Source organism: Cherax quadricarinatus, chromosome 76 (assembly GCF_038502225.1).
Source record: "Cherax quadricarinatus isolate ZL_2023a chromosome 76, ASM3850222v1, whole genome shotgun sequence".
NCBI lineage: Eukaryota > Metazoa > Arthropoda > Malacostraca > Decapoda > Parastacidae > Cherax > Cherax quadricarinatus.
In genome coordinates this window covers 8,589,084-8,616,134 of record NC_091367.1, presented here as the reverse complement: position 1 = coordinate 8,616,134, position 27,051 = coordinate 8,589,084, and the positions used below count along the sequence as shown (strand labels likewise).

The 27,051-nt window shown below is 38.6% G+C and overlaps 2 protein-coding genes across 2 annotated transcripts in view; one reads left to right on the top strand and one right to left on the bottom strand.

Annotated features, from left to right (window-relative positions):
* Window positions 1-27,051, top strand: part of Ttc30 (tetratricopeptide repeat domain 30) — a 46,856-nt gene that overhangs the window by 7,546 nt on the left and 12,259 nt on the right. Inside the window, exons 3-12 of the mRNA XM_053798232.2 lie at window positions 1,603-1,746; window positions 7,754-7,945; window positions 8,605-8,740; window positions 9,688-9,852; window positions 12,466-12,545; window positions 13,937-14,125; window positions 18,516-18,712; window positions 21,346-21,556; window positions 24,145-24,320; window positions 26,595-26,690. Coding sequence (XP_053654207.1) covers window positions 1,603-1,746; window positions 7,754-7,945; window positions 8,605-8,740; window positions 9,688-9,852; window positions 12,466-12,545; window positions 13,937-14,125; window positions 18,516-18,712; window positions 21,346-21,556; window positions 24,145-24,320; window positions 26,595-26,690 — 1,586 coding nt within the window. The remainder of the gene's footprint in view (window positions 1-1,602; window positions 1,747-7,753; window positions 7,946-8,604; window positions 8,741-9,687; window positions 9,853-12,465; window positions 12,546-13,936; window positions 14,126-18,515; window positions 18,713-21,345; window positions 21,557-24,144; window positions 24,321-26,594; window positions 26,691-27,051) is intronic.
* Window positions 14,119-27,051, bottom strand: part of LOC128703687 (myb-like protein X) — a 79,420-nt gene continuing 66,487 nt past the window's right edge. The window contains exon 7 of the mRNA XM_070101254.1: window positions 14,119-14,355. The gene's annotated coding sequence lies outside the window, so the exon portion shown is untranslated. The remainder of the gene's footprint in view (window positions 14,356-27,051) is intronic.

The window sequence follows — 27,051 nt, the reverse complement described above, 5'->3', positions numbered from 1 at the left end:
TGATACTGTATATACAGTACATATATTTATGGTATAATAGATGTATAATGGCATTTCGTTATGCAAATTTTTTTGCATAAATACTGTACAAAAAGGTTTATTAATAATTTTTCGCTGTACAATAAAGTGCATATTATGTAATTGGATGGCATTATCGTGTACTTAACTTGTTCTTTTAAGCATTTTACATGCACAACAATCATCAGTAAAAAGGGAAATTTTTTCATGAATTTAATAATGGTCAGATATTGGTAGAGTATAGTATCATACATAACTGGCCTTTGTATTGCTCATTTTTTATTTAAATATTTAACATACTGTAAATGAATAGACTGCAGTACATTACAAAACTTGCAGTTAATTTCATGGCAGTTAATAGTGTAAACCAGGTGGTTTAGTAGGCAACATTCTTGTCTTGCACATTGAACATCCATGGTTCAATCTCCAGCACTGGTGGAAATGTTGGGCATGTTTCCTTACACCTGTTGCCCTTGTTAACCTAGCACTAAGGAGGTACCTGGGTGTTAGTAGACTAGTGTGGGTCACATCCTGGGAGACAAGGTTGAAGGACCCCAGTGGCAATAAGACAGACAGTCCTCAGTGACACACTTGACTTTCTTTGGTTAATCCGAACAGATCTTATGTTGACTCTAGGCTCAATACATCCTGATGATATCTGGGGAGGGTTTCGGGGATCAACACCCCCGCTGCCTGGTCTGTGACCAGGCCTCGCAATGGATCAAGACCTGTGTTGATTGCAACACAAAAGGCCTAGAGCTATTACTCAACTCTCCCTGTGGTTGTTTTGCATCTTGTATCGCTTGTTCGCAATTCTTGCATACAACTATGTATTTATACTTGGTTCAAGCTGTTGCAACTCCCAACCAACCAACCAACCAAAGTAATCCCAAACCTTCAACCTAATAATAACAGCACCATTCATTGGTGATATTCTGAATGCTGTTTTTAGTATGTGGTTTGTTAATTTAAAAAAAAAAAAGGTACGTACTCATAAGACATTGGCCATATTTATTTTGAAAAAAAATGGTTGACTTATGGCTGGTAATATATGGTACTTAGTGAGAAATTCATATTCTGTAATCAGAGTAGGAAAGAATGTTAATATTTATAAAAATTCTGCTGTATATTCAAAGCACTGCATTTAACAATTGAATAGAATAAACTTAGTAAAGCTAAATAGCATTTAGATTCCTAGTGCATTATTAAATATATAATGTACCATCAAACCAACACAGGTGGTATTGTCAGCCTCATTGCTAAAGCTAATTTTGAAAATTAGTTTAAATAGCATTGTAACAAAAATAAATTTTGTCAATTTACTAATTAATAACTGGAATGTTTTTCAAATCTAACATTCAACATCCTTCAGATTATTTTTGTATGAGGAGCAACATTTGTTTTCAGATCTTTACTGGTGCTATTTAATTGTACTGTACAATAAAATAATCATTTAATCTTTTAAGAGTATGTTACTATACTGTACACTATTTGGAACTTGGTACTCTACTGTACTCTGTGGTAAATCATATCATCACTATAATATTTGACAGTACAAGTTACAGATGAGTGGCATTCTTTCAGTCCCGTGCTGCTTTGTCCCTCCTGGCATACTGCTACTTTTACATGCAAGACTTTGTAAATGCAGCCAACTGCTATGAACACCTCACCATCATTTTCCCTGAGATTGAGGACTACCGCCTCTACTATGCACAGGCATTGTACCAGGTTAGTGTTCCTAATGTTTATTGAATACATACATAATTTTGTACATTAAGTCTTTAGAATATTCATTTAAAGTATTGAACAAATTACAGTTCTTCTTTCTTTCAACAAAGGGGCCGTATCCCACCAAGGCAGGGTGGCCCAAAAAGAAAAACAAAAGTTTCTCTTTTTAAATTTAGTAATTTATACAGAAGGGGTTACTAGCCCCTTGCTCCCAGTATTTTAGTTGCCTCTTAGTTATGGCAAACAATGAATCCCTTGTTAATAATTTAGAAATTTCAGAGGAACTGGGTGCTAGCGACCACAAATCAATTACATTTAGCATTGAATGGAAGTACGATAGTAGCGATAACTCAGTAACAGTCCCAGATTTTCGCTTAGCAGATTACGATGGGCTTAAAGAACACTTATCATCTGTTGACTGGGGTAACGAAGAGAGCTATCAATATGACAGTTTTCTGAACACTATACATGCTGCTCAAAGAGCGTTTATCCCATATAAAGAAATTAGATCAAATAGAAATGACCCAAAATGGATGAATAATAGGCTCAAATATCTACTAGGGCATAAGAAAGGAATTTATAGGCGTATCAAAAGAGGTGAGGGTCATCTTATGAATCAGTATATTGACATTAAGAGGGACATTAAAAAGGGGATAAGAAAAGCTAAAAGGGACTATGAAATTAAAGTTGCTAGGGATTCTAAAACTAACCCAAAAAGTTTTTTCCAGGTCTATAGAACAAAAGTTAGAGATAAGATAGGTCCCCTTAAAAATAACTATGGGCACCTTACTGACAATGAGAATGAAATGTGCTTGATTTTAAATAATTATTTTCTCTCAGTTTTTACACAGGAAGACACTAACAATATTCCAGTAATTAATTTTTACAGTGGGCTAGAAGAAGATAAATTATGTAACATCACAGTCACTAGTGAGATGGTTGTGAGGCAGATAGACAGACTGAAGCAAAATAAGTCGCCGGGTCCTGATGAGGTTTTTTCAAGGGTTCTTAAGGAATGCAAAATGGAACTCTGTGAACCATTAACTAATATTTTTAATTTATCTCTTCAAACAGGTGTAGTGTCTGATATGTGGAAGATGGCTAATGTAACTCCTATTTTTAAAACAGGGGACAAGTCGTTACCGTCAAATTACCGCCCAATAAGCCTGACCTCAATTGTAGGCAAATTACTAGAGTCAATTATAGCTGAGATTATAAGAAGCCATCTCGATAAGCATAGCTTGATTAATGATACTCAGCATGGATTCACAAGAGGCCGGTCTTGTCTAACTAATTTATTAACTTTCTTCAGTAAAGCTTTTGAGGCTGTTGACCACAATAAAGAATTTGATATTATTTACTTAGATTTTAGTAAGGCTTTTGATAGAGTTCCGCACCATAGACTGTTAAAGAAAGTGGCAGCCCATGGCATTGGGGGAAAAGTGCTCTCGTGGATCAAGTCATGGCTCACTGACAGGAAGCAGAGAGTGTCCATAAATGGGGTTAAATCCGAGTGGGGATCTGTAACAAGTGGCGTTCCACAGGGATCAGTCTTGGGCCCGTTGTTGTTTATAATATATATCAATGATCTTGATGAGGGAATTACTAGTGATATGAGCAAATTCGCCGATGACACAAAGATAGGTAGGATAATTGATTCAAACGTAGATGTTAGGGAACTTCAGGAGGATTTAAACAAACTCTATTCTTGGTCAGAAAAGTGGCAGATGCAGTTCAATGTAGATAAGTGCAAGGTTCTGAAGCTTGGGAGTGCCCATAACCCTAGTACTTATAAATTAAATGATGTAGAACTTAGCCATACAGATTGCGAAAAGGACTTGGGGGTTATGGTGAGCAGCAACCTTAAACCAAGACAGCAATGCCTAAGCGTACGTAATAAGGCAAATAGATTACTGGGATTTATATCAAGAAGTGTAAGCAACAGAAGTCCAGAGGTCATACTGCAGCTTTATACATCATTAGTAAGGCCTCACCTTGATTATGCAGCTCAGTTCTGGTCTCCGTATTACAAAATGGACATAAATTCGTTAGAAAACATTCAGCGTAGGATGACTAAATTAATACATAGCATCAGAAATCTTCCTTATGAAGAAAGATTGAAGACTCTTAAGTTACATTCACTTGTTAGACGAAGAATGAGGGGAGACCTGATCGAAGTGTATAAGTGGAAGATAGGTATTAATAAAGGGGATATTAATAAGGTCTTGAGGATGTCTCTCCAAGAGAGAACCCGCAGTAATGGATTTAAATTAGATAAGTTTAGATTTAGAAAGGACATAGGAAAGTATTGGTTTGGAAATAGGGTAGTTGATGAGTGGAACAGTCTACCTAGTTGGGTTATTGAGGCTAGGACTTTGGGTAGTTTCAAATCTAGGTTGGATAAGTACATGAGTGGGAAGGGTTGGATTTGAGTGGGACTTTCACATCAGAGCTTATTTCTTGGGTAGCATTGAAAATTGGGTTGGGTAAATGTTTTGTTAGTGGGATGAATTGTAAAGGACCTGCCTAGTATGGGCCAGCAGGCCTCCTGCAGTGTTCCTCCTTTCTTATGTTCTTATGTTCTTACGACACGCATGGCTTACAGAGGTAGAATTCTGTTTCACTTCCCATGGAGATAAGAGGAAATAAACAACAAGAACTAGTAAGAAAATAGAAGAAAACCCAGAGGGATGTGTATATATATGCTTGTACATGTATGTGTAGTGTGACCTAAGTGTAAGTAGAAGTAGCAAGACATACCTGAAATCTTGCATGTTTATGAGACAGAGAAAAGACACCAGCAATCCTACCATCATATAAAACAAGTACAGGCTTTTGTTTTACACTCACTTGGCAGGACAGTAGTACCTCCCTGGCCAGTTGCTGTCTACCAACCTACTACAGTTGTAATCAAGAAATATTATATCACATTCAAAGATATTTTGATTAACAAAGGGAGCACCCATCCAATACTATTTTAACCCTTTCAGGGTCCGTCCCGTAGATCTACGGCTTTACGTTCAGGGTCCAAACCATAGATCTACACCATGAGCTCAGCTCACTCTGATAAGCTGCGAGTGGTAAATTTGGGCCTAGATATGAGAGAATACATCTATGTGGTAAGTGTGCACCACATAAAACAAATCCTGCAGCACACAGTGTATAATGAGAGAAAAAAAACTGAGACCGTGATTTTCGATTAAAACAGCGACTTTGCAGTGTTTTTTCGTATGTTTTTTATAGTTGTACGTATTTGAAATTTCTTGGTCTCATTTGATAGAATGGAAGATATATTACAGAAGTAGAGATGATTTTGATTGGTTTTAGTACTGGAAATGGCTTGAAACTGAGCTCAAAGTAGCGGAAATGTTAAATTTTTGTCGATGTTCAAGAGTAAACAAACGACCTCACACGTCTAATACATACCAGCTGGTGGGTCTAATATACATTCACAAATGTGATGATGATATTTATACAATTATTACAATATTGCATAACAGTAAATCTTCTATTTTTTTATTTGAATAAAAATTCATTATGTGAATAAAAAATCAAAATGGAATTCATTTGTAAAGCCTGAAAACATAACTAATGAGCAGAGGAAATGTTAGTTTAGTGCCAGGAATGCCTGCATTGTTTATTCTGGACCCTATTTTGAAATTGGAATATTTTGAACTTTGTGTTAAATTGGCCAAATTACCAATTTCCGATCACTTTATTTTGTAGTTGAAACAGTTGACTGGGCGATTTCTTGTGCTCAATCGATAAAATAGAAGTAATACTAGTGAAATAGTAAAGAATTTGGTCGACTGGAATAATGTAATTGGCCTAAAATCGGAGTCAAAGTCAGCAAAATCACCGATTCGTAAATATCGCTGATGCATCAAAATTCGCGAGAGCATAATTTTGTCAATTTTCCATAAAATTTCGTACTTTTTGTTTTATTACCTTCAGAAAAAGATTCTCTACCATTTCATAAGAAAAAATCACAATTTTTTTTTTTTAAATTCTTGGACACTGGTGCACCCTTCGAAATTTGGCCTCTGGACCCTGAAAGAGTTAAGAATCCATGGCCTTAGAGAAGAGAATGCTGTACAAAGACTTGGGGGAAAATCTTGGTTTCTACCTGAGGCTGTTTCAGTATAAAGTACAGTGGACCCCTGCATAACGATGGCATCACATAGCGATTAATCCGCATACCGCTTGCTTTAATCGCAAAAATTTTGCCTCACATACCGCTTAAAAACCCGCTCACCGATTTTCGTCCGAGACGCGTCCAATGTGCGGCCTGAGCCACGCTCACATGTTCCACCGGTGGCATTGTTTACCAGCCAGCCTCCGCGGTAACATCCAAGCATACAATCGGAATATTTCGTATTATTACAGTGTTTTCGGTGCTTTTTCTGGAAAATAAGTGACCATGGGCCCCAAGAAAGCTTCTAGTGCCAACCCTACAGCAATAAGGGTGAGAATTACAATAGAGATGAAGAAAAAGATCATTGATAAGTATGAAAGTGGAGTGCGTGTCTCCGAGCTGGCCAGGTTGTATAATAAACCCCAATCAACCATCACTACTATTGGTGGTACAGCTGCTGCTGCTGCTGCACTGTCAGCTGCTGCTGCTGCTGTAGCATCGTCTGCTGCTGCTGCTGCTGTAGCATCGTCTGCTGCTGCTGTAACATCGTCTGGTGCTGCTGGACCAGCTGCTGCTGTCAGCTGCTGCTGTAGCATCGTCTGCTGCTGTAGCATCGTCTGCTGCTGCTGTAGCATCGTCTGCTGCTGCTGCTGCTGTAGCATCGTCTGCTGCTGCTGCTGCTGTAGCATCGTCTGCTCTGCTGCTGCTGTAGCATGCTGCTGCTGTAGCATCGTCTGCTGCTGCTGTAGCATCGTCTGCTGCTGCTGTGCTCGTCTGCTGCTGCTGTAGCATCGTCTGCTGCTGCTGCTGCTGTAGCATCGTCTGCTGCTGCTGCTGCTGTAGCATCGTCTGCTGCTGCTGTAGCATCGTCTGCTGCTGTAGCATCGTCTGCTGCTGCTGCTGCTGTAGCATCGTCTGCTGCTGCTGTAGCATCGTCTGCTGCTGCTGCTGCTGTAGCATCGTCTGCTGCTGCTGTAGCATCGTCTGCTGCTGCTGTAGCATCGTCTGTTGCTGCTGTACCACCGTCAGCTGCTGCTGCTGCTGTAGCGTCGTCTGCTGCTGCTGTAGCATCGTCTGTTGCTGCTGTACCACCGTCAGCTGCTGCTGCTGCTGTAGCACCGTTGTTGGTGTGGCTTATTGAGAATACCAAGAAACAATTAACCCCAGAGGATTTGCCACCCAGGATAACCCAAAAAAGTCAGTGTCATCGAAGACTGTCTAACTTATTTCCATTGGGGTCCTTAATCTTGTCTCCCAGGATGCAACCCACACAAGTCGACTAACACCCAGGTGAACAGGGAAAAATGCCTGGAACTAGTGCTCATATTGGTGAATTTAAAGCCAGCAAAGGTTGGTTTGAGAGATTTAAGAATCGTAGTGGCATACACAGTGTGATAAGGCATGTTCTGGAAGAAAATGCCAAACAGGACCTACAGTACTCAGGAGGAAAAGGCACTCCCAGGACACAGTGTCTCATCAGTCATTGCTGCATCTTCAATAAAGGTAAGTGTCATTTATTCTTCATTTAGTAGACTAGTACATGCACAATATATACTGTGCATGTACTACTCTACTATTGTGCATGTATCCTTCTCTTTGTGTGTAGGAAAATGTATATTTCATGTGGTAAAAATTTTTTTTTCATACTTTTGGGTGTCTTGCACGGATTAATTTTATTTCCACTATTTCTTATGGGGAAAATTCATTCACATACCGATTATTTCGCATAACAATTACCCCTCTTGCACGGATTAAAATCGTTATGCGGGGGTCCACTGTATATATTATTCAGTTTCTCAAACATATTAAATATTGTATTAGTCTTACTGGAAAAGCATACTAAACTATAATGTAGCTCTCATACACTTTAAGGCATGTCTGTATGAGGAGGCAATGAAAGTGACCCATCAGATAGAAGCACCAGAGTATGCTGGCCACATCACAAAGCTTCAAGCAGCCATCAAATATGGGGAAGAAGACCTTCCAGGGGCCAAAAGCCTGGTTGATCAGTGTCCCACAGATGACCCTGACACAGAAGTCAACCACGGATGTCTCCTGTATAAGGTGAGGTCAGGACAAATTGAGTCTACATCAGATACTGCATTTCACACTCATATCACCATTATAGAGTAAAATATATTCCATACATTGTCTCTTCATTCTGCTATTTAACTATAAAGCATTTAATTATAGTAGGAATAGAAAATGTATTACACAATTTCAGCACCCATCATTGTTGGCATAATCTAACCTTGCAAAAGCAGTTATCGGGCATCCATTTAAAAGCCTATTTGCTGTTGTATTCTGGTAGAACTTATCTAGCAAGCATTTCAAGACCCTCGCACTGAATAAGTGTTTCCCCTTCACATGAACTCTGAGCCATATAATAATTTTGTCAGTCACCATCTTCCCCACATACACATATACACAGAGTATATGCTTGTGTAAATATAAAACTGTAACTGTATAGCACTAGGACCCTGATAAAAATATTTTAAGCCATGTTTGACTTTATTGGCTTATCCTAAGTTAAATTCTGCATAATTTACTAGTATTTATGAAACAATGTAAAAGTTTAAACTTTATATGTGAAGCCTAAATACCAACTTACTAGACTTGTGACCATGTTACCAAGATATTTTAAATGCTTTAAGAGAACTTAAAACATTTCCTCATGAATTTTATGAATTGAATATATGATAATGTTTGCATGTTGCATGTAGGAAGGACGGTATGAAGAAGCCTGCCAAAAGTTTAGCAGTGCATTACAAGTGGCAGGATATCAGCCCCATTTGTCATACAACATTGCACTGTGCCACTATCGTCTCAAGCACTTTGCTCCTGCCCTGAAGCATATTGGTGAGTATGGATATATGAACAGGAGGGTTCTGCTTATACAGAAGGTTAGGTTCCGGGCTATTGCTGTGAAGCAAAAATCACTATAAAGTGAAACAACTTTTTTTTCACTTTCAGATGCATATAAAAGCCTGATAACATGTTTACACTATCATATATTAAGTGAACAATAGAGCTAGGCCTAAAAAATGCATATACAGTACACACATTACTTACCTTAAAATATTTTAATCCTTAGCTTATAGGGAGTGGTGACTATATTTATTGTAGGAAGTCTGAATAAATGAAGAATGAGTATAACTGAAAACCATGAAATGCCATAAAGCGAAGCACTGTAGAGCAGGGGCCTACCAGTATATTCATGCCCTAGTTTCGTGTGATTATTACTGCCAGAATCAGTACTGTAGTCCCCTTAAAGTAGGGCAGATTGAGCTGCATTGCACTGTACCACTATCTCCTCAAGTATTTTGCTCCTGCCCTGAAGAATATTGGTGAGTATGGATATTTTATGTATATACATGTCTTAGTTTCATGTGGTTATTACTGCCAGAATCAGTACTGTAGTGTCCTTAGAATAGGGCAAATTAAGCAACTGCCCTGGGCTTCTCATTGTCAAAGAGACCCTAAGAATTAAAAAAAAAAATTTTGTACAGCACACTTCTGTTACCAAGCATCAGGATTACATTGAGGCATCTGTGGAGACAAAGAACATTATCAGTGGAGGCAAAAAGGGGCATGTATCAGAGTATATTGCTACGAGTACTGTTATATGGGTGTGAAGATGAGTTTCAGACTTTGCAGTGAGCAATATCATAATCAGGATATTAAAGCACCTTATCATTTTATGTTTTTTAGTTGACATAATTGAGCGTGGTATTCGAGAGTATCCAGGGGTGAGTAAATAGCATAATCAAGATATTAAAGCACTTCATTATCTGATGTTTTTCTAGCTGACATAATTGAGCGTGGTATTCGAGAGCATCCGGAACTAAGTGTGGGCATGACTACTGAGGGTATCGAGGTGCGTAGTGTTGGTAACACACTTACACTACACGAAACTGCACTCATCGAAGCATTTAATCTTAAAGCTGCTATAGAGTACCAGCTAAAAAATTGTGAGTATTTGTTTCTTATTGTTATTAATTATACTGTTTGCCTTATAAATATTCAGTTGTGGTATTGTACAGTAATAGGAACAATCATGGACAAAAGTTCATCAAGGGTATATGTTCTTGTACCTGTCATTCACCTCTGTTTGCTTATAAGAGTTCTTTAATTTTTCCAGCTGTAAGATTAGAACCACTGAATCTATTACAAGTAAACTGAAATAACAACAGGGCAGGGCCAGAATTTCTATATTGGGATGGGGGGTCTTAAGAGTGGTTATTTGGTTGGAAGGAGAGGCTAGATTTGTTTTGAATCTCCATTTTCATTATCATTATTACCATTACTTGTGTTGTTGTTTTTTTTTTTTCAACAAACTGACTGTATCCCATCAAGGCAGGATGGCCCAAAAAGAAAAATGAAAGTTTCTCTTTTTTAAATTTAGTAATTTATATAGAAGAAGGGGTTACTAGGCCCTTGCTCCCGGTATTTTAGTCGCCTCTTATAACACGCATGGCTTATGGAGGAAGAATTCTGTTCCACTTCCCCATGGAGATAAGAGGAAATAAACAAGAACAAGAACTAGAAAGAAAATAGAAGAAAACCCAGAGGGGTGTGTTTATATATGCTTGTACATGTATGTGTAGTGTGACCTAAGTGTAAGCAGAAGTAGCAAGATGTACCTGAAATCTTGCATGTTTAAGGGACAGAAAAAAGACACCAGCAATCTTACCATCATGTAAAACAATTACAGGATTCCGTTTTACACTCACTTGGCAGGACAGTAGTACCTCCCTGGGCAGTTGCTGTCTACCAACCTACTACCTACATTGTATTATTATTATTATTATTATTATTATTATTATTATTATTATTATTAATTATTTTATTTGGGAGATCATTGAGGGCCTGAGCAAATTTTTTAGGGGGGACCCCATGTATTTCCCTTGGTACTGCCCCTGAATAGTAACCAAGATATTTGTAAACTTTTGTTTCTCTCCATATCTAAAGTTTATAAGATTTGCTTATTAATGCTAATTTTTCCATAAGCATTGAGCTATTATGTTTAGTCATAGATTTCAAAGATGATTTTACATATGCAGTGCATTCCATCCAAGTGATAGTTGTAGAGGAAAAATTTATTGATACATTGGCTGTTTTCCACCAAAGCACATGTTTGTTATTTGCTCCCTGGCAGTCACAATGTCTGGAAAAAGTTAAGCATTTGGCCATACTGAATGGTAAATCAGTATAAGTGTACTACTAATAGTTGTAGTAGTTATAGTTGTTGTAGTAGTAGTATTTGTTGTAGTGGTAGTTGTTGTAATAGTATTAGTAGTTGTTGTAGTAGTAGTAGTTGTAGTAGTAGTAGTTATTGTAGTAGTAGTAGTTGTTGTACTAGTAGTAGTTGTTGTACTAGTAGTAGTTGTACTAGTAGTAGTTGTTGTTGTAGTAGTAATTGTTGTAGTAGTAGTTGTTGTAGTAGTTGTTGTAGTAGTTGTTGTAGTAGTAGTTGTTGTTGTAGTAGTTGTTGTTGTAGTAGTAGAAGTAGTAGAATGAAGGATAGTGAATGTGTGTCCTCTTTTTTGGGTCACCCTACCTTGGTGGTAAATGGCTAGTAAGGTAAGTAAAATGTCAATAATACTGCTACTACTAATAACAATAACCAGGGGCTCACCTAAAACACATCATGCTTCATTCACAGCTAAACTTGCTTCAGGTCCCAGCAGTACATTGTGTATCTTATACTCACTAAGGTTGTTTACTAGTTATGATTGATGTCAGCTTGGAGTCTAGCAGGGTGCTGCACTCCAGTCATCATTCGATCTAACTTGGATATGCATCCAATGACCAGTGTTAATTTCACTCCATGGACCTCTTGGCCAACCACTCCCACTCCCTGATGCTAGCTTCACTAAGTATAGAGATGCTATTATTGGGTATCAAGATTGGAACATTTGGCTGAACTGTAATCTGCACAACCTGCTCCTGGAGTTCCACCAGCATTCAATGGTTGCTTCCTCCATTCTCGGGTACTGTTTGTATATTGTTTGATTGATTATTTCCTGTTGTCTTTCAGCAGAAAATTACATTTTGATGAAAGATGCATTTCTCTGCTGGGGCCCCTGGAGATTCCATGGATTCCTCTGCTTCCCCAGATATGTTCTGAATGCTAACTTGGGTGCTGTGCTGTGACAGGCTCCCAGCTGGTGTTGGTTATAACCAGTAAATATCTCAAGTGAGCATTAGTAAAGAGTGGCCCCCACTGAGCATGAGGCACAAAATGGACCCAGCTGAGGTTATCGAGGTGAATTTTAGCATGAGTGAGGCTCCCCGGAACCCCAGTTATAGGATCTATTGTGATACACTTACAAGCAGAAACTTAAGATAAAGGTTGGGTTAAAAGTGTATGTGAATAAGGGCGATTAATAAGGAAGTAGATACAGGATGCTAAGAAGAGGTTTGGCATATACAGTACCTGTACTGCATTCTGAATACTTCAAGTAATTCCCTCCAGTTTTTGTGTCAAGTAAAATTAAATAGAATTTTGTAATGAGAATGGTAATATTCTCTAAACATTTCAAAATACGTATTTTACCATGTTTGGATTCTCTCCAACGTAGACGAGGCTGCTCGTGAAGCACTGACTGACATGCCTCCACGCTCAGAAGAAGAACTTGATGCCGTTACACTCCATAATCAGGTATAATTCAGAATACACATTACATACAATACATAAATGGTTCTGAATCACATCTGCAAGTGTTTCATAAAGCAAGGGACACCTGCATTCTTTAGCCATAAAATCTTTATAAACTCTAACACAGTCTCAGTTTATATATACACTTGAAATGAAGGTTTAAAAATGATATGCCTACTCAGAGATGAGAAGTTAGAAGTATCAAAATATTACTGTTATTTATAATGTTTACCAACACACGGTTAACAAGAGCATCACATGGAGCATCTTTCCCAAACATGTGTTATTGCTTATCATTAGACTAAGCTGTTGACTGATAAACAGTGATATACCTTTACTAAATACCTGCTGTGTTGACTTAGCAGTCAGTATTGAAAGAAATTGTGAATGGAAGGCATGAAATTCATTTGAATAAGTGTGCAGAGAAGAGTAATAAACAATAGACTTGATGAAAATAAATGGTATAAAATACCAACAATATGGAAACATAAACACATATGCAGTTTAATGTGATCCTTTATTGTGATCCTATAATGTGATCCTTTATTCCCCACCAACTCCATTGCCAAACATGTTTCCAACATCTTTTCCAATACATCATTCCAAGTATCTACCTCCACAACCACGACCATCAAGGACATCACCAGTAGTAGACAGGACAAGCTTCCATCCTCTGCAGGGGTATACATAATCCCTTGTAATGACTGCAACAAATTATACGTGGGCGAAACATCAAGAGACCTCCAAACACGTATTTCAGAACACCAATACGCAAGCAGGACTGACGATACAAGGAATGCCTGTGTACAACATCGCAATTCACACAACCATTTAATTAACTACAGAAACTCAAGACTTATCGCCACAGAAGACAACACTCAATACCGAAGAATCCTGGAATCATCGCTTATCTCTATAACCAACAATTTCAACCAGAACAATGGCTTCTATAACATAGCTGAACCACTTGCCAAGAAACTTCTTCATCGCTATCCCATATAAGAACATAGAACACTGCAGAAGGTCTACTCACAACTTGTCCAATACCCCTGTCAAGCTACCCAAGACTCTATAACCCAAACCAGTGGATCATCAGATGCAGCATTCTCCACCTGACCTCAACATTCTGAACCTGACTATAAATGCTCCCGTACCTTCCACCCCAGGTAGATCTGTTTGTGACTTGAAAAAGCCCACTGTGTGGGTGAAACATTGTCAATAAAGGATCACATTAAACTGCATATGTGTTTATGTTTCCAAACAATAGACTTGTTGAACAATTTTGAGATGGCTTCACAAGCATAAGTTATTAGATATTGCTTAGATATTTATTTTGTAAAAAATAATCAGATATATCCATTCAAGCCAAATATAATCTTTTTTTTTTCTCTCAGGCTTTGATGAACATGGAAATGAAACCAACTGAAGGATTTGAGAAATTGCAATTTCTTTTGGGCCAAAATCCATTTCCTCCAGAAACTTTTGGAAACCTCCTCCTTCTCTACTGCAAGTATGAGTATTACCACTTGGCAGCTGATGTTCTTGCAGAAAATGCTCATCTCACTTATAAATACCTAACACCGGTAATTTATTAATTTCATTCATATTCTATTTTCTTTTATCACTAGGCTCTGATAATTTCATTTATGATTGTCATTGACTCCATAATCTAGTTGTGTTGTCTTACAAAGATGTAAAAAGGCTTCAGTATCTAGTTAAGTAGTTCGTCTTTCACAAAGGACTTTGTTGAGTGCAGTAATTTAACCTTTCCTTTTGCATAATTAGTACTTCGGTTAAGATGCTTATGAATTAGCTGAAAGGAAAAGAAAAAACTATATAATATTAGAATTGCTGTCATATAATATCTTATTAGCAGCCCATCTTCCCAAACAACCATATGTTTTTTTAATTATGACTTGAGGCTATGAAAAGGCAGTGCAACATTAAATTGTGAACATTGATTTGGTGCTGTCTTCACTTCCTGTCAGTTTTGCTGGTTCCTCATGTCTGATCCAGAAATTGGAAATGTGACTAGCCTTACATTATAGATCTACCAGTCTGAAATATGAAAGGCATTACCATTCCACCTAAAGATGTGTACAGTATATGCTTTTGTATTTAAACATTAGAATTAATCTGCCTGAAATGCACCTCATGCTAGCGGCTTTCTTTTGTACCTAACAATATTTTATTACATATAAACTACACTACTTAATACTGCAGAAAAGAAATAAATTGTTTGTATGTATTTGTATTTGTTTAGGATCACAGGGTCAGAAGCCAAGGTCACAAATTGAGTTACATGATTATTCATAATTTTTTCATATATGTAAAGAATGTTATTTAAATTGTACAGTACTACATTATGAAAGACATCAACTCAGTACAGTAGGGCCCTGCTTTACAGCATTTTGCCTAACAGTGTTCCACTAATATGGTGATTTCAAATTATGACCAAAACTTGCTATACAGCTCCGTCTGTCTTTCTAATACGGCGCACCCCACCCAGTTTGTTTACATTCTCTGTGAGCTCCGCATCTGTCCATTATGTGTGGAAACTTCACAAAATTTCAAGTGTTTTAAAGTTATTTCATATTTTATATATTTTTTTTTTTTTTTTTTTTTTTTTTAAAAAAGTCGGCCGTCTCCCACCGAGGCAGGGTGACCCAAAAAAGAAAGAAAATCCCCAAAAAGAAAATACTTTCATCATCATTCAACACTTTCACCACACTCGCACATTATCACTGTTTTTGCAGAGGTGCTCAGAATACAACAGTCTAGAAGCATAAACATATAAAGATACACAACATATTTTATATATACTCTGATAATTATACTTATGTGTACCTGTACCTAAGTAAACTTACACACTGTGCTGGCATGCAGGTACACTAAGAGTGTCTTATGTCTCGAGGATGCCATATTAATAATGATAATACTCAATAATAATCACTCTGAGGCACATTAAATGTTGTATATTATGTTAATATAGTCATTTTCATTAATCCTTTTATGATATTTTTTTCAGAATTATATAATAAACATGCTACATAACATATAAACATGATAAATACACCCAACAGTAGAATAAATTAACATAAATATGAGATGTTTTTGCAGTTTTGTCGGTGTTGGAAAGAATAACGTTTTCTGTAGTTCAACACCAGAGAAAATGTACACAATAATATTACTGGGGATAACTGTAGAAAATTATTCCTTTCATATGCCTTCACTCAGAGCATCATTTCTTCTAAAAATGGTGTTACATGAGAATGGGAGTGTTGCTCTTTATTTATTCTACTTTACCAACGTGGAGACAGCTTGTACACATTGTAAGGTGTTTGTATTATGGTATAAGATTTACAGACATAGGAACGAACGTGTATCAACCAAAACCAGACCAGCTCCCACCCCACCCCACCCCACCTCCACCTCTGGTGGGGTTGGAGGGGCGTGGGTGGCCTGGCTGGTGACCATACCTACCACACCTGATATCTTACAATAAATACAGGTCTCCCTCAACATTCACGTTTTCAACTTTCGCGGGCTTCACACATTCGTGAATTACCAACCGCCAAATTCCCAGCCGCCAAATCATATTTAAGTTTCCCACCACCTGCAGGTCCCTACTACCCTCCCTCTGACCCCTCCCAACTGGCAGCCAGCCCTCCCACCAGTGTGGTGAGTGTTTTGTTTGTTCATTATTTGCTATTAAACTACAGTATAAATAATGTAAACCCATTCATGATTGCATATTGGAATGACTATTCAGACAAGTATTGGACGGTGACATCATGTGTTGACTCTTGAACACAGCAAAGAATCAAACATTTCTGCTACTGCTAATAATAACAATAGTAGTAGTAATAATAATAATAATAATAATTATAATAAATACGATAGAATTGAAGAAAAAAATTGTACAAAAATACGAAGGAGTGGTTGACACATCGTCAGTGTGGCTTTGTTTATGCTGGAGTGAGCATTAATCTCCGTGCTCTTCCAAACATTTCACAATAATTCATTGTGTTTGGTGCTTGTAGATTGAGTGCGACTGGAGTGGTAGAGGCAGTGGTTGGGGAAGCGGTTGAGGCATTGGGTGAGGCAGCAGTTGAGGCAGTGGGTGAGGCAGTGGGTGAGGCAGTGGTCGAGGCAGCGGTTGAGGCAGTGGGTGAGGCAGTGGTCAAGGCAGTGGTATTTAATAACATACATGTTATTAATAATAATAATAATAATAATACGTTATTAGTAATATGTATTATTATTTATAACATGTTATTAAATACCACTGCCTCAACTGCTGCCTCTACCATTGCCTCAACCGCTGCCTCTACCAGTGCCTCAACCGCTGCCTCACCCACTACCTCAACCACTGCCTCACCCACTGCCTCGACCACTGCCTCAACCACTGCCTCAACCATTGTTTCACCCACTGCCTCACCCACTGCCTCATGCACTGCCTCTACCATTGCCTCAACCACTGCCTCACCCACTGCCTCACCCACTGCCTCAACCACTGCCTCAACCACTGCCTCTACCATTGCCTCAACTGCTGACTCAACCACTGCCTCACCCACTGCCTCACGCATTGCCTCACGCACTGCCTCACGCACTGCCTCACGCACTGCCTCACACACTGCCTCACACACTGCCTCTACCATTGCCTCAACCACTGCCTCACCCACTGCCTCAACCGCTGCCTCACCCAATGCCTCAACCGCTTCCCCAACCACTGCCTCTACCACTCCAGTCGCACTCAATCTACAAGCACCAAACACAATGAATTATTGTGAAATGTTTAGAAGAGCACGGAGACTAATGCTCACTCCAGCATAAACAAAGCCACACTGACGATGTGCCAACCACTACTTCGTATTTTTGTACAATTTCCTTCTTCAATTCTATCGTATTTATTATTATTATAATTATTATTATTAGTAGTAGTAGTATTATTACTACTACTACTATTGTTATTATTAGCAGTAGCAGAAATGTTTGATCCTTTGCTGTGTTCAAGAGTCAACACATGATGTCACCGTCCAATACCTGTCCGAATAGTCATTCCAATATGCAGTCATGAATGGGTTTACATTATTTATACTGTAGTTTAATAGTAAATAATGAACAAACAAAACACTCATCACACTGGTAGGAGGGCTGGCTGCCAGTTGGGGGGGTCGGAGGGAGGGTAGTAGGGACCCGCAGTGGTCGAGGAAGTGGAGGCAGTGGTATTTAATAACATACCTGTTATTAAACCATAACATGTATGTATTTAGTACAATTTATGACGTTTTCATGTATTTTATGATTGTTCATGGTTCAACAAGTTAAGGAAGAAGTATTGTATTATATTTCAATACAATATATTGGGGCACCAAACATTTGCGATTTTTCAACATTCGCAAGGCTCTTGATCCCCTAACCCTCACAAATGTTGAGGGAGACCTGTACTACTCATCTCACCCTACATTAAGACTACAAATATTTTAAGGTAAGTAATAAGTATATTATATGTGTATTTTATCTCCATGGGGAAGTGGAACAGAATTCTTCCTCCGTAAGCCATGCGTGTTGTAAGAGGTGACTAAAATGCCGAGAGCAAGGGGCTAGTAACCCCTTCTCCTGTATAAATTACTAAATTTAAAAAGAGAAACTTTTGTTTTTCTTTTTGGGCCACCCTGCCTTGGTGGGATACGGCCGGTTTGTTGAAAAAAAAAATGTGTATTTTACTTTTTTATTGTTTTTAATGCTAAGTTCTATTGCTAACTTAATATATGTTAGTGTAAACTTGTTATCTGGCATTTATAAGTGGGAAAAAAAGAGCATTCCACTTTACAGCAATTTCCACTTTACGGTGGTAGCCTGGACCTTAACCTGCTGTATAAGTGGGGCCCTACTGTATAAAAATCCAAGTTTAGACTAGGTTTGTAATTTATCATATGGAACATTGGCTAAATATATGTCTTATTTCAGCACCTGTTTGACTTTCTGGATGCCCTGATTACCCAACAAACTGCTCCCTCAGAAGCATATCGCAAATTTGATGAATTAGGATCACGTCACATTGAATTACTGCGGAAGCTCACGAAGGTGGTTCAAGAGGCACGACAGAATCATGATGATGATCAAGTTAAGACTGCTGTCAATGAATATGAAGAAGTTTTAGAAAGGTATTCTTGAATAACAATCTCATTCTCTTTTTATCTTCCATCACTTCCACCACCATTCATTCATTGTTCTTCCTCTGTTTCCTCTTTCTCTTCCTCCTGTATCTTATTTATGACTTATAAGTGTTCACTATTCAAAGGGAATATAATAATAATAATAATGTTACATGGCATTTATCCACATTAAATTCCATCATCCATGTGTTACTCAGCTTCCTCAATATATATCCATGTTTTCTTGTAAGGTTACTGTTATTTTTATTGCTTATTTTGCATAGGATTTTTGTATCACACATGCACACATTCACACACAAAAAAAAACACCCACCTGCTCGCAAACATAGTACAGGCTCAGGAGTCAAAATCTGCAAACCTCACTCGAGAAGGACCTTGGGGTGAGTATCATACCAAGCACATTCCTTAGGTGCACATCAACCAAATAACTGCTGCAGCAAATGTGTGTTTGGCAAATGTAAGAATAGCTTTTCAACATCTAAGTAAGGAGTCATTCACAACACTGTACACCATGTATGTCAGGCCTGTATTGGAGTATGCAACACCAGTATGGAACCCACACCTGATTAAGCATATTAAGAAATTGCAGAAAGTGCAGAAATTTTCTACAGAACTACACCAGAGCTAAGGGGTATGTCCTATGCGGAGAGATTAAGAGAACTCAAACTAATGACACTAGAGGACTAGGGGAAATATGATAATGATATACAAAATATTGAGAGGCACTGATGGGGTGAACAGGAACAGAATGTTTCAGAGATGGAAAATAGGAACAGCTGGACTGGAACTATTTGGAGAGTGAAGTGTTACAGATGCGATCCATATATAGTTTTAAGAAGAGATACAATAAGGCTCTTGAAGCTGGGAGAGAGTGGACCTAGTAGCGACCAGTGAAGAAGCAAGTCCAGGAGTTGTGCCTCAACTGATGCAACTACATATAAGTAAGTATACACACACACACACACACACACACACACACAAGGTGGACAAAGACAGGATGTTCCAGAGATGGGACACAGAAACAAGGGGTCACAATTGGAAGTTGAAGACTCCTATGAGTCAAAGGGATGTTAGGAAGTATTTCCTCAGTCATAGAGTTTTCAGGAAGTGAAATAGCCTAGAAAGTGATGTAGTGGAGACAGGAACCATACATAGTTTTAAGATGAGGTTTGATAAAGATCATGGAGTAGAGAGAGAGGACCTAGTAGTAATCATTGAAGAGGTGGGGCCAGGAGATATGACTCAACCCCTGCAACCACAAATAGGTGAGCACACACAAACAAGGAATATTGGGTAGTAGAGCTCATGAAAAGGGAACATGAGTGGGGAAGGAAGCCAGAAGAGCTTAGCATGAAAATGGAGGAAAGGATAGCTGCTGAGAGCAGGAAGTGGGAGATGCAAGTCACAGCAGCAGAGGCTAAGATTCAGAGATTAGAAGAGGAATTGAAAAATCTGAAACAGCTTAAAGAACTAAAGAGCAATGTGGGCATGACATCAGAAACTGCTACTTCAGTCACAAACAAGGGGACTGTAGGGAACGAAGGAGCGAACTGTATGCAGAGGCCCTATCAAACTCGTGGAGCCTGAAAAAAAAAAAAGAGGATCACATCAGGAACGATCGAGGGGACTGTAGAAAATGAAAGAGCTAAGCGATATGTAGAGGCCCTAACAGACCACAGCAGTGCCCAGGGAAAGCTGAGAAGAAAAAATGACAGACCACTGGGACCAGGGACAACAGATAGTGAAGAGATTGAAGAAAGGAAAGCTGCAATGGAGGCAACTAAATCGAATCAAGTGATACATAGGGATATACAGTGGGAGAATGAAAAGGAGTGACAGAACACTAGAAGAAAGGCAGAAATTGAAAGAGTTGTCAGGAAGTGGAACAATTTGGAGGGTGAAATAGTGAAGACAGGATCTATACATAGCTTTAAGAAGTGATATAATAAGGCTCTTGGAGCGGGGAGAGAGTGGCTTCCCAGCGACTAGTGAAGAGGCAGGGCCAGGAGCTGTGACATGACCCTTACAACCTCATATAGGTGAGTACATGTACATGCACACACACACACCCTACCAGCCAACTAACCTACTCTACGTACTCGCCTACCTATGCATGCATACATGCATTCATTCTGTACAACCTCTCCTCACTTAATGACAGAGTTCTGTTCCTAAGACCACATTGGTAAACAAATTCATCACTAATCAAGGAGCATACTATAATGGTAATGGGTTTGTGTCAGCTATCTTTGATATTGTTTTATTGTCACCTTTGCACCATTTATAACATTTCTGGTATATTTTTAAATGTTTATACAGTAGTATACTGTATATTGTAATAAACAGCTTAGAGGAAACAAGCTCTAATATAAGTTATTTAGGTATGCATACTGGTCAGAGAGCCTTTCATAAGTCCGAGTCGTCGGTAAACGAGTACGTCACTAAGTGAGGAGAAGCTGTATATAAATTTATGAAATTTGTTTGAACATTTGCTTGAAATGTTAAAAATATGTGTATTCAACCCTCTCTTCCTCCCTCCTTCCCTCCCCTATTATTTTTTATGAAATTTGGAAATATTTAGCTCATTTTGATAGTGGTTTCATATTTTTTAATATTTTCAGGTACATCCCAGTGTTGATGGCTCAAGCAAGAATATATTGGGATCTAGAGAACTATTCTCAAGTTGAGAAGATTTTTCGCAAGTCAGTAGAGTTTTGCAATGAATCTGATGTTTGGAAATTGAATGTAGCCCATGTTCTTTTCATGCAAGAAAATAAATTTAAGGAAGCTACTGGGTTTTATGAACCCATTGTGAAGAAAAATTACGATAATGTAAGGATATATTAAATACACTATACATGTATAGTACTTAGATAAAATGTATATATAGAATTAGCATTCTCAGTGCAGGTCACCCTCACATTATGATAGATTATCATACAAAAACACATGATACATTAGACTTGCACCAGACTAGCTGAATCTCGTGAGCTCTCAGGATGAACAAATGATAAGGTGGCCAGGCTAGCATTCTGGGAAGATGTGAATGTTGGGTTAGGTTCATTATGTACTAGTCTGGATTGTGTAAAATGAGACTGCATGGTGTATTCTTCATACCTTGTTTTAGCATGATAATTACATCTAATCAAACCGAAGTAAGGTTCAGACAGAATATCAAGTGATAAGGATTATAGATTACAATTGTGACCTTTTGCTCTTCCTATTGATGGGGATAAAATGTTCATTTATGTAAACCATGGTATAGGTGGGGTTAGAACTCATGGCAAGTGAGTCATAAAACTCCAGGCCACTGCATAAGCCACTGGGCCAGCTGGCTACAATAAGATTCATCCAACTAGGTATATTTATACACCCTAGGGAGGTTAGCTGTGACCACAAATGCAAGTTTTTACAGAGGAATCTCTCACCAGCATAGCCTTGACAAACTCTAGCTCAAGTGCCCTCAAAATTGCTATCATACCTGGTTACCTGGAGGTTATTCCAGGGATCAACGCCCCCGCGGCCCGGTCCATGACCAGGCCTCCCGATGGATCAGGGCCTGATCAACTAGGCTGTTACTGCTGGCCGCACGCAGTCCAACGTACGAGCCACAGCCCGGCTGATCCAGCACTGACTTTAGGTATCTGTCCAGCTCTCTCTTGAAGGCAGCCAGGGGCTTATTGGCAATTCCCCTAATGCTTGATTGGAGGCTGTTGAACAGTTTTGGGCCCTGGACACTTATGGTGTTTTCCCTTAGTGTACCAATGGCGCCCCTACTTTTTATTGGGGGCATTTTGCATCGCCTGCCCAGTTTTTTACTTTCGTAGGGAGTGATTTCTGTGTGCAGATTTGGGACCATTCCTTCCAAGATTTTCCAAGTGTAGATTATGATATATCTCTCCCTCCTGCATTCCAACGAGTACAAGTCAAGTGCTTCCAAGCGTTCCCAGTAGTTAAGGTGCTTGACAGAACTTATACGTGCAGTAAAGGATCTCTGTACACTCTCTAGATCTGCGATTTCACCTGCTTTGAATGGAGATGTTAATGTACAGCAGTATTCCAGCCTAGAGAGAACAAGTGATTTGAAAAGGATCATCATTGGCTTGGCAACTCTCGTTTTGAAAGTTCTCATTATCCATCCTATCATTTTCTATGCACGTGCGATCGTGGCACTGTTGTGATCCTTGAAAGTGAGATCCTCAGACATTACTACTCCCAGGTCCCTTACATTATTTTTCCACTATTGTATGGCCGGAGTCAGTAGTATACTCTGTTCTAGTTATTATCTCCTCCAGTTTTCCATAACGGAGTAGTTGGAATTTGTCCTCATTGAACATTACATTGTTTACCGTTGCCCACTGGAAAACTTTGTTTATATCTTCTTGGAGGTTAATCGCGTCCTCAGCAGATGACAGCCTCATGCAGATCCTAGTATCATCCACAAAGGATGATACGGTGCTGTGGTGTATATCTCTGTCTATGTCTGATATGAGGATAAGGAATAAGATGGGGACGAGTACTGTGCCTTGTGGAACAGAGCTCTTCACTATGGCAGCCTCCGATTTAACTCTGTTGACCACTACTCTTTGTGTTCGATTTGTTAGGAAGTTGAAGATCCATCTCCCCACTTTCCCAGTTATTCCTTTAGCACGTATTTTATGGGCTATTATGCCATGATTGCATTTGTCAAATGCTTTTGCAAAGTCTGTGTATATTACATCTGCATTCTGATTTTCTTCCAGTGCATCCAAGGCCATGTCATAGTGATCCAGTAGTTGTGAGAGGCAGGAGCGACCTGCCCTGAACCCATGTTGCCCTGGATTGTGCAAATTTTGGGAATCCAGGTGATTTGCAGTCCTGCTTCTTAGCACTCTTTCAAAGATTTTTATGATGTGGGACGTCAGAGCTATTGGTCTATAGTTCTTAGCTAATGCTTTGCTGCCACCTTTATGGACTCACAAAATTGTAATAACACAATTGCAAACAAACCATGGTACAGGTGGGGTTAGAATTCATGGCCAGTGCCTTATGCACTGGCCTGGAGTTTTGCAACTCACTTGCAAACTCACCCATACTGTGGTTTGTTTGTAATCATGTTATTACGATTTTGTGAGTCGTGATGACTGTTCATTTATATAAATTTTTGCATATTTTATGATTTTATCTGTGGTTATCTTGCCTCCAATGGTTCCATTAGCCCACCTGGGCAGTGTCAGCATTTTTAGTCTTTATTTGTAACTCATGTTTATCAACTCTGACTCTTAAACTTCAGACTCCTCATCCAAGAAACATAATGAACAATGGCTCAGTTTGAAGCCAGCAAAAATGTGGAGCACCAAAAAGGTGCTATATATGCTGGGCCCTCCTGTAATCAGTCAGATTTACTCACCAAAAAATTTTTTACTCTGCTTTCTTCACAGATCCTGAATGTTAGTGCCATTGTTCTGGCCAACTTGTGTGTGTCTTACATTATGACCAGTCAGAATGAGGAAGCTGAGGAACTCATGAGGAAGATTGAGAAAGAGGAGGAGCAACTAGCCTATGAAGATCCAGACAAGAAGATATATCACTTGTGTATTGTCAATCTTGTTATAGGGTAAGCATTTTTTTTTTTTACACAGGCTATCTTCCACCAAGGAAAGATGATCCATAAAAAAAGAGAAAACACATTCAAGATCACTCATTTAATATGGTTTATTTAATGATAAAATAGTCTTTATTTTGTTCACGTTTCTCCCTTAAGCAATCATCCATCCTACAAAGTGCAGTCTCTACACTTTGTAGGATGGGTAGAGATATTGCACTTTTGAGGGTCACTTGAATTTAGATATCTATACACTTCTGTCAGGATTTCTATTAAAGGAATGATGGTGATATAAATTAACCCATCCCTTGTTTTCCCATTGAACTGACAGGGAAGGGGGTTATTTTTTCTTGCCCAGCAAGTAACTATTTACCCTATTAGCCAACTCTGTTTTTTGGTATGATTTTCATGATATTCAACCTAAGCTGGAAGTAGGTGGCAACTAGGCCTCACCACTGAACTGGGTGACGGAACAGTTGTGTCTAGGCAGCTAACAGATGGGCCTGCACAGGCCCAGTGTGATTGGTTGATGTATCTTGGCTAGACTTATTCCTGGCCATGTTTTGAATTTAAAATAGAGCAGTAGTATCATTATTGCATTCACCAGGAAGGCTAAACCCATAGGAGTCATACAATACCTGGGTTGGGAATGGGAGGCAGTCATGTTCAATCTAAGGAAGAGGAGGTAAAGTCCAATTCCTTGGATCAAGAGTCCCTCACCAGGGTCAAGGTATCTTCATTGAAAGAAGAAAAGGCAGTAATTATCTCATTCTGCATTTCAGTTTTGGGTTCATTTCTTCTTGGTAGGAGATGACCTAGCTATTCCTGGAACAATCCTTACCCCTTACCATATTCTATTTTCTATGTTCCAAATTTTCTGCATTATATTCACACCACACATTCCTCTCCAGCATAACAATTCTACTGTTTTATGCCTTTTTCTCACTGCAGTGTTTAAAACCCATGCCTCACACCCATATAAATGTGTTCCATTGCTTGTGGCTGACAGACTTAGAAAGCCATTACAGCCTGGCTGATCTGGCACTGGAGGAGGTAGTGATCCAATTTCTTCTTGAACATTTTCTTTGTTCTACAATGTTTCTGATATCTGCTGGTACATGTGAACATAAGAAAAAAGCACTGCAGCAGGCCTACTGGGCCATGCTAGGCAAGTCCAACTCACGCCTATTCACATACTTGTCAAACTTATTTTTTAAAGCTACACGAAGTTTTTGCTTCGGTGACACTACTCAAGAGTTTGTTTCACTAATAGAAAAGGAGATAGTCACTGTCTGGATTTCATTAGTCATCTTGATATAAATCTTTCACTGATATACATTTTGGGACTGTATTTCCTGTAAATTAACATATTTGTGGATTAGATTTCTGTCAGCTCATAATTTTCAGGATTGTTGCTTGCAGATTGTAATTTTTTTTAGGTTTCTCATAACTTAAAATTTTAGTGGTTTCTTCAGATTATAACTTTCATTTATTATACTGTACAGTGGAACCCCGAGTTTCGTACTTAATCCATTCCAGGAGCTAGTACTAAAGTCAAAACATCCTAAAGTCAAAGCAATATTTCCCATAAGAATTAATGTAAATACAGTTAATCCATTCCAAGGAGTTGGGAATCCCCCTCCATAAGGACTTCAAGTATCAAATTCCTTTAGTGTTATTTCCCTTCTTTGTCTTTTACTGCTACAGTACATTCATTACTTACCTTAAAATATTTGTAGTCTTAATGTAGGGCGAGAGGTAAGTAGCATTTATTTGTAGGAATTCAGTGTAGGTAGCCTGTTGATGTAGGTACACGTATGTAGCCCCCCTGAGCTACACTACACAGCCATATTATTACACTACACAACCAGTCATAGATGGATTAATGAAAATGTCTATATTAACCTAAAATAAGACATTTAATATGCCCAAGAGTGATTATTATTAAACATACATTGCATATAAACATTGCACGTTTTTATATATACTATGTAACGTGTTTCTTACATAAATTTGAAGAAAATATCATAGGTGGATTAATGAAAATGTCTATATTCACTCGAGGAGAAACAAAGCCACACTGACTCACAACTGTGGGGGCAGGCAGACAGGTCTGGTACATGGAATGAAACAGGGCACAGTGCGAAACTTGGGACAAAATTGAGTCGAAAAAAAACCAGTTCTAAGCTTGAAGCGTACGATAGTCAGGGTGTACAAAACTTGGGGTTCCACTGTACTTATAATGCACATACACTTTAAAAAAATTAATGACACTCTTTTTTGCAGGACACTGTACTGTGCCAAAGGTAATTACGAGTTTGGTATTTCCCGAGTGATCAAGAGTCTGGAGCCTTACAACAAGAAGCTGGGAACTGACACCTGGTTAGTTTCTTGGGAATCATTTGTGTGGTAGCAATTCATTGTAGTGAGGAATGATTTAAATATTATCAATTGGAGCTTTATCACCAGAGTGAGCCTTGTAGTGTTTTGAATTATAACACACGTGAGTACTATAAGGTATTAATCAGGAATTCAGGAAAATGGTAGCTAGACTTGAATTTTGGAAGTGAAAGCACAGTGCCTGCATTCTGAAGGTTTTGTGGGATGTTAATACATATAACTGTATTCTTGGGAAAACTTTAAACATAGGGGTCATACAGTACTAGAGGAATCAGGTTGGACACAAGGAAGGGAAGGTTAGCTCTGTTTTTTTATATCAAGAGTTCATCATTGGCACCAGGGT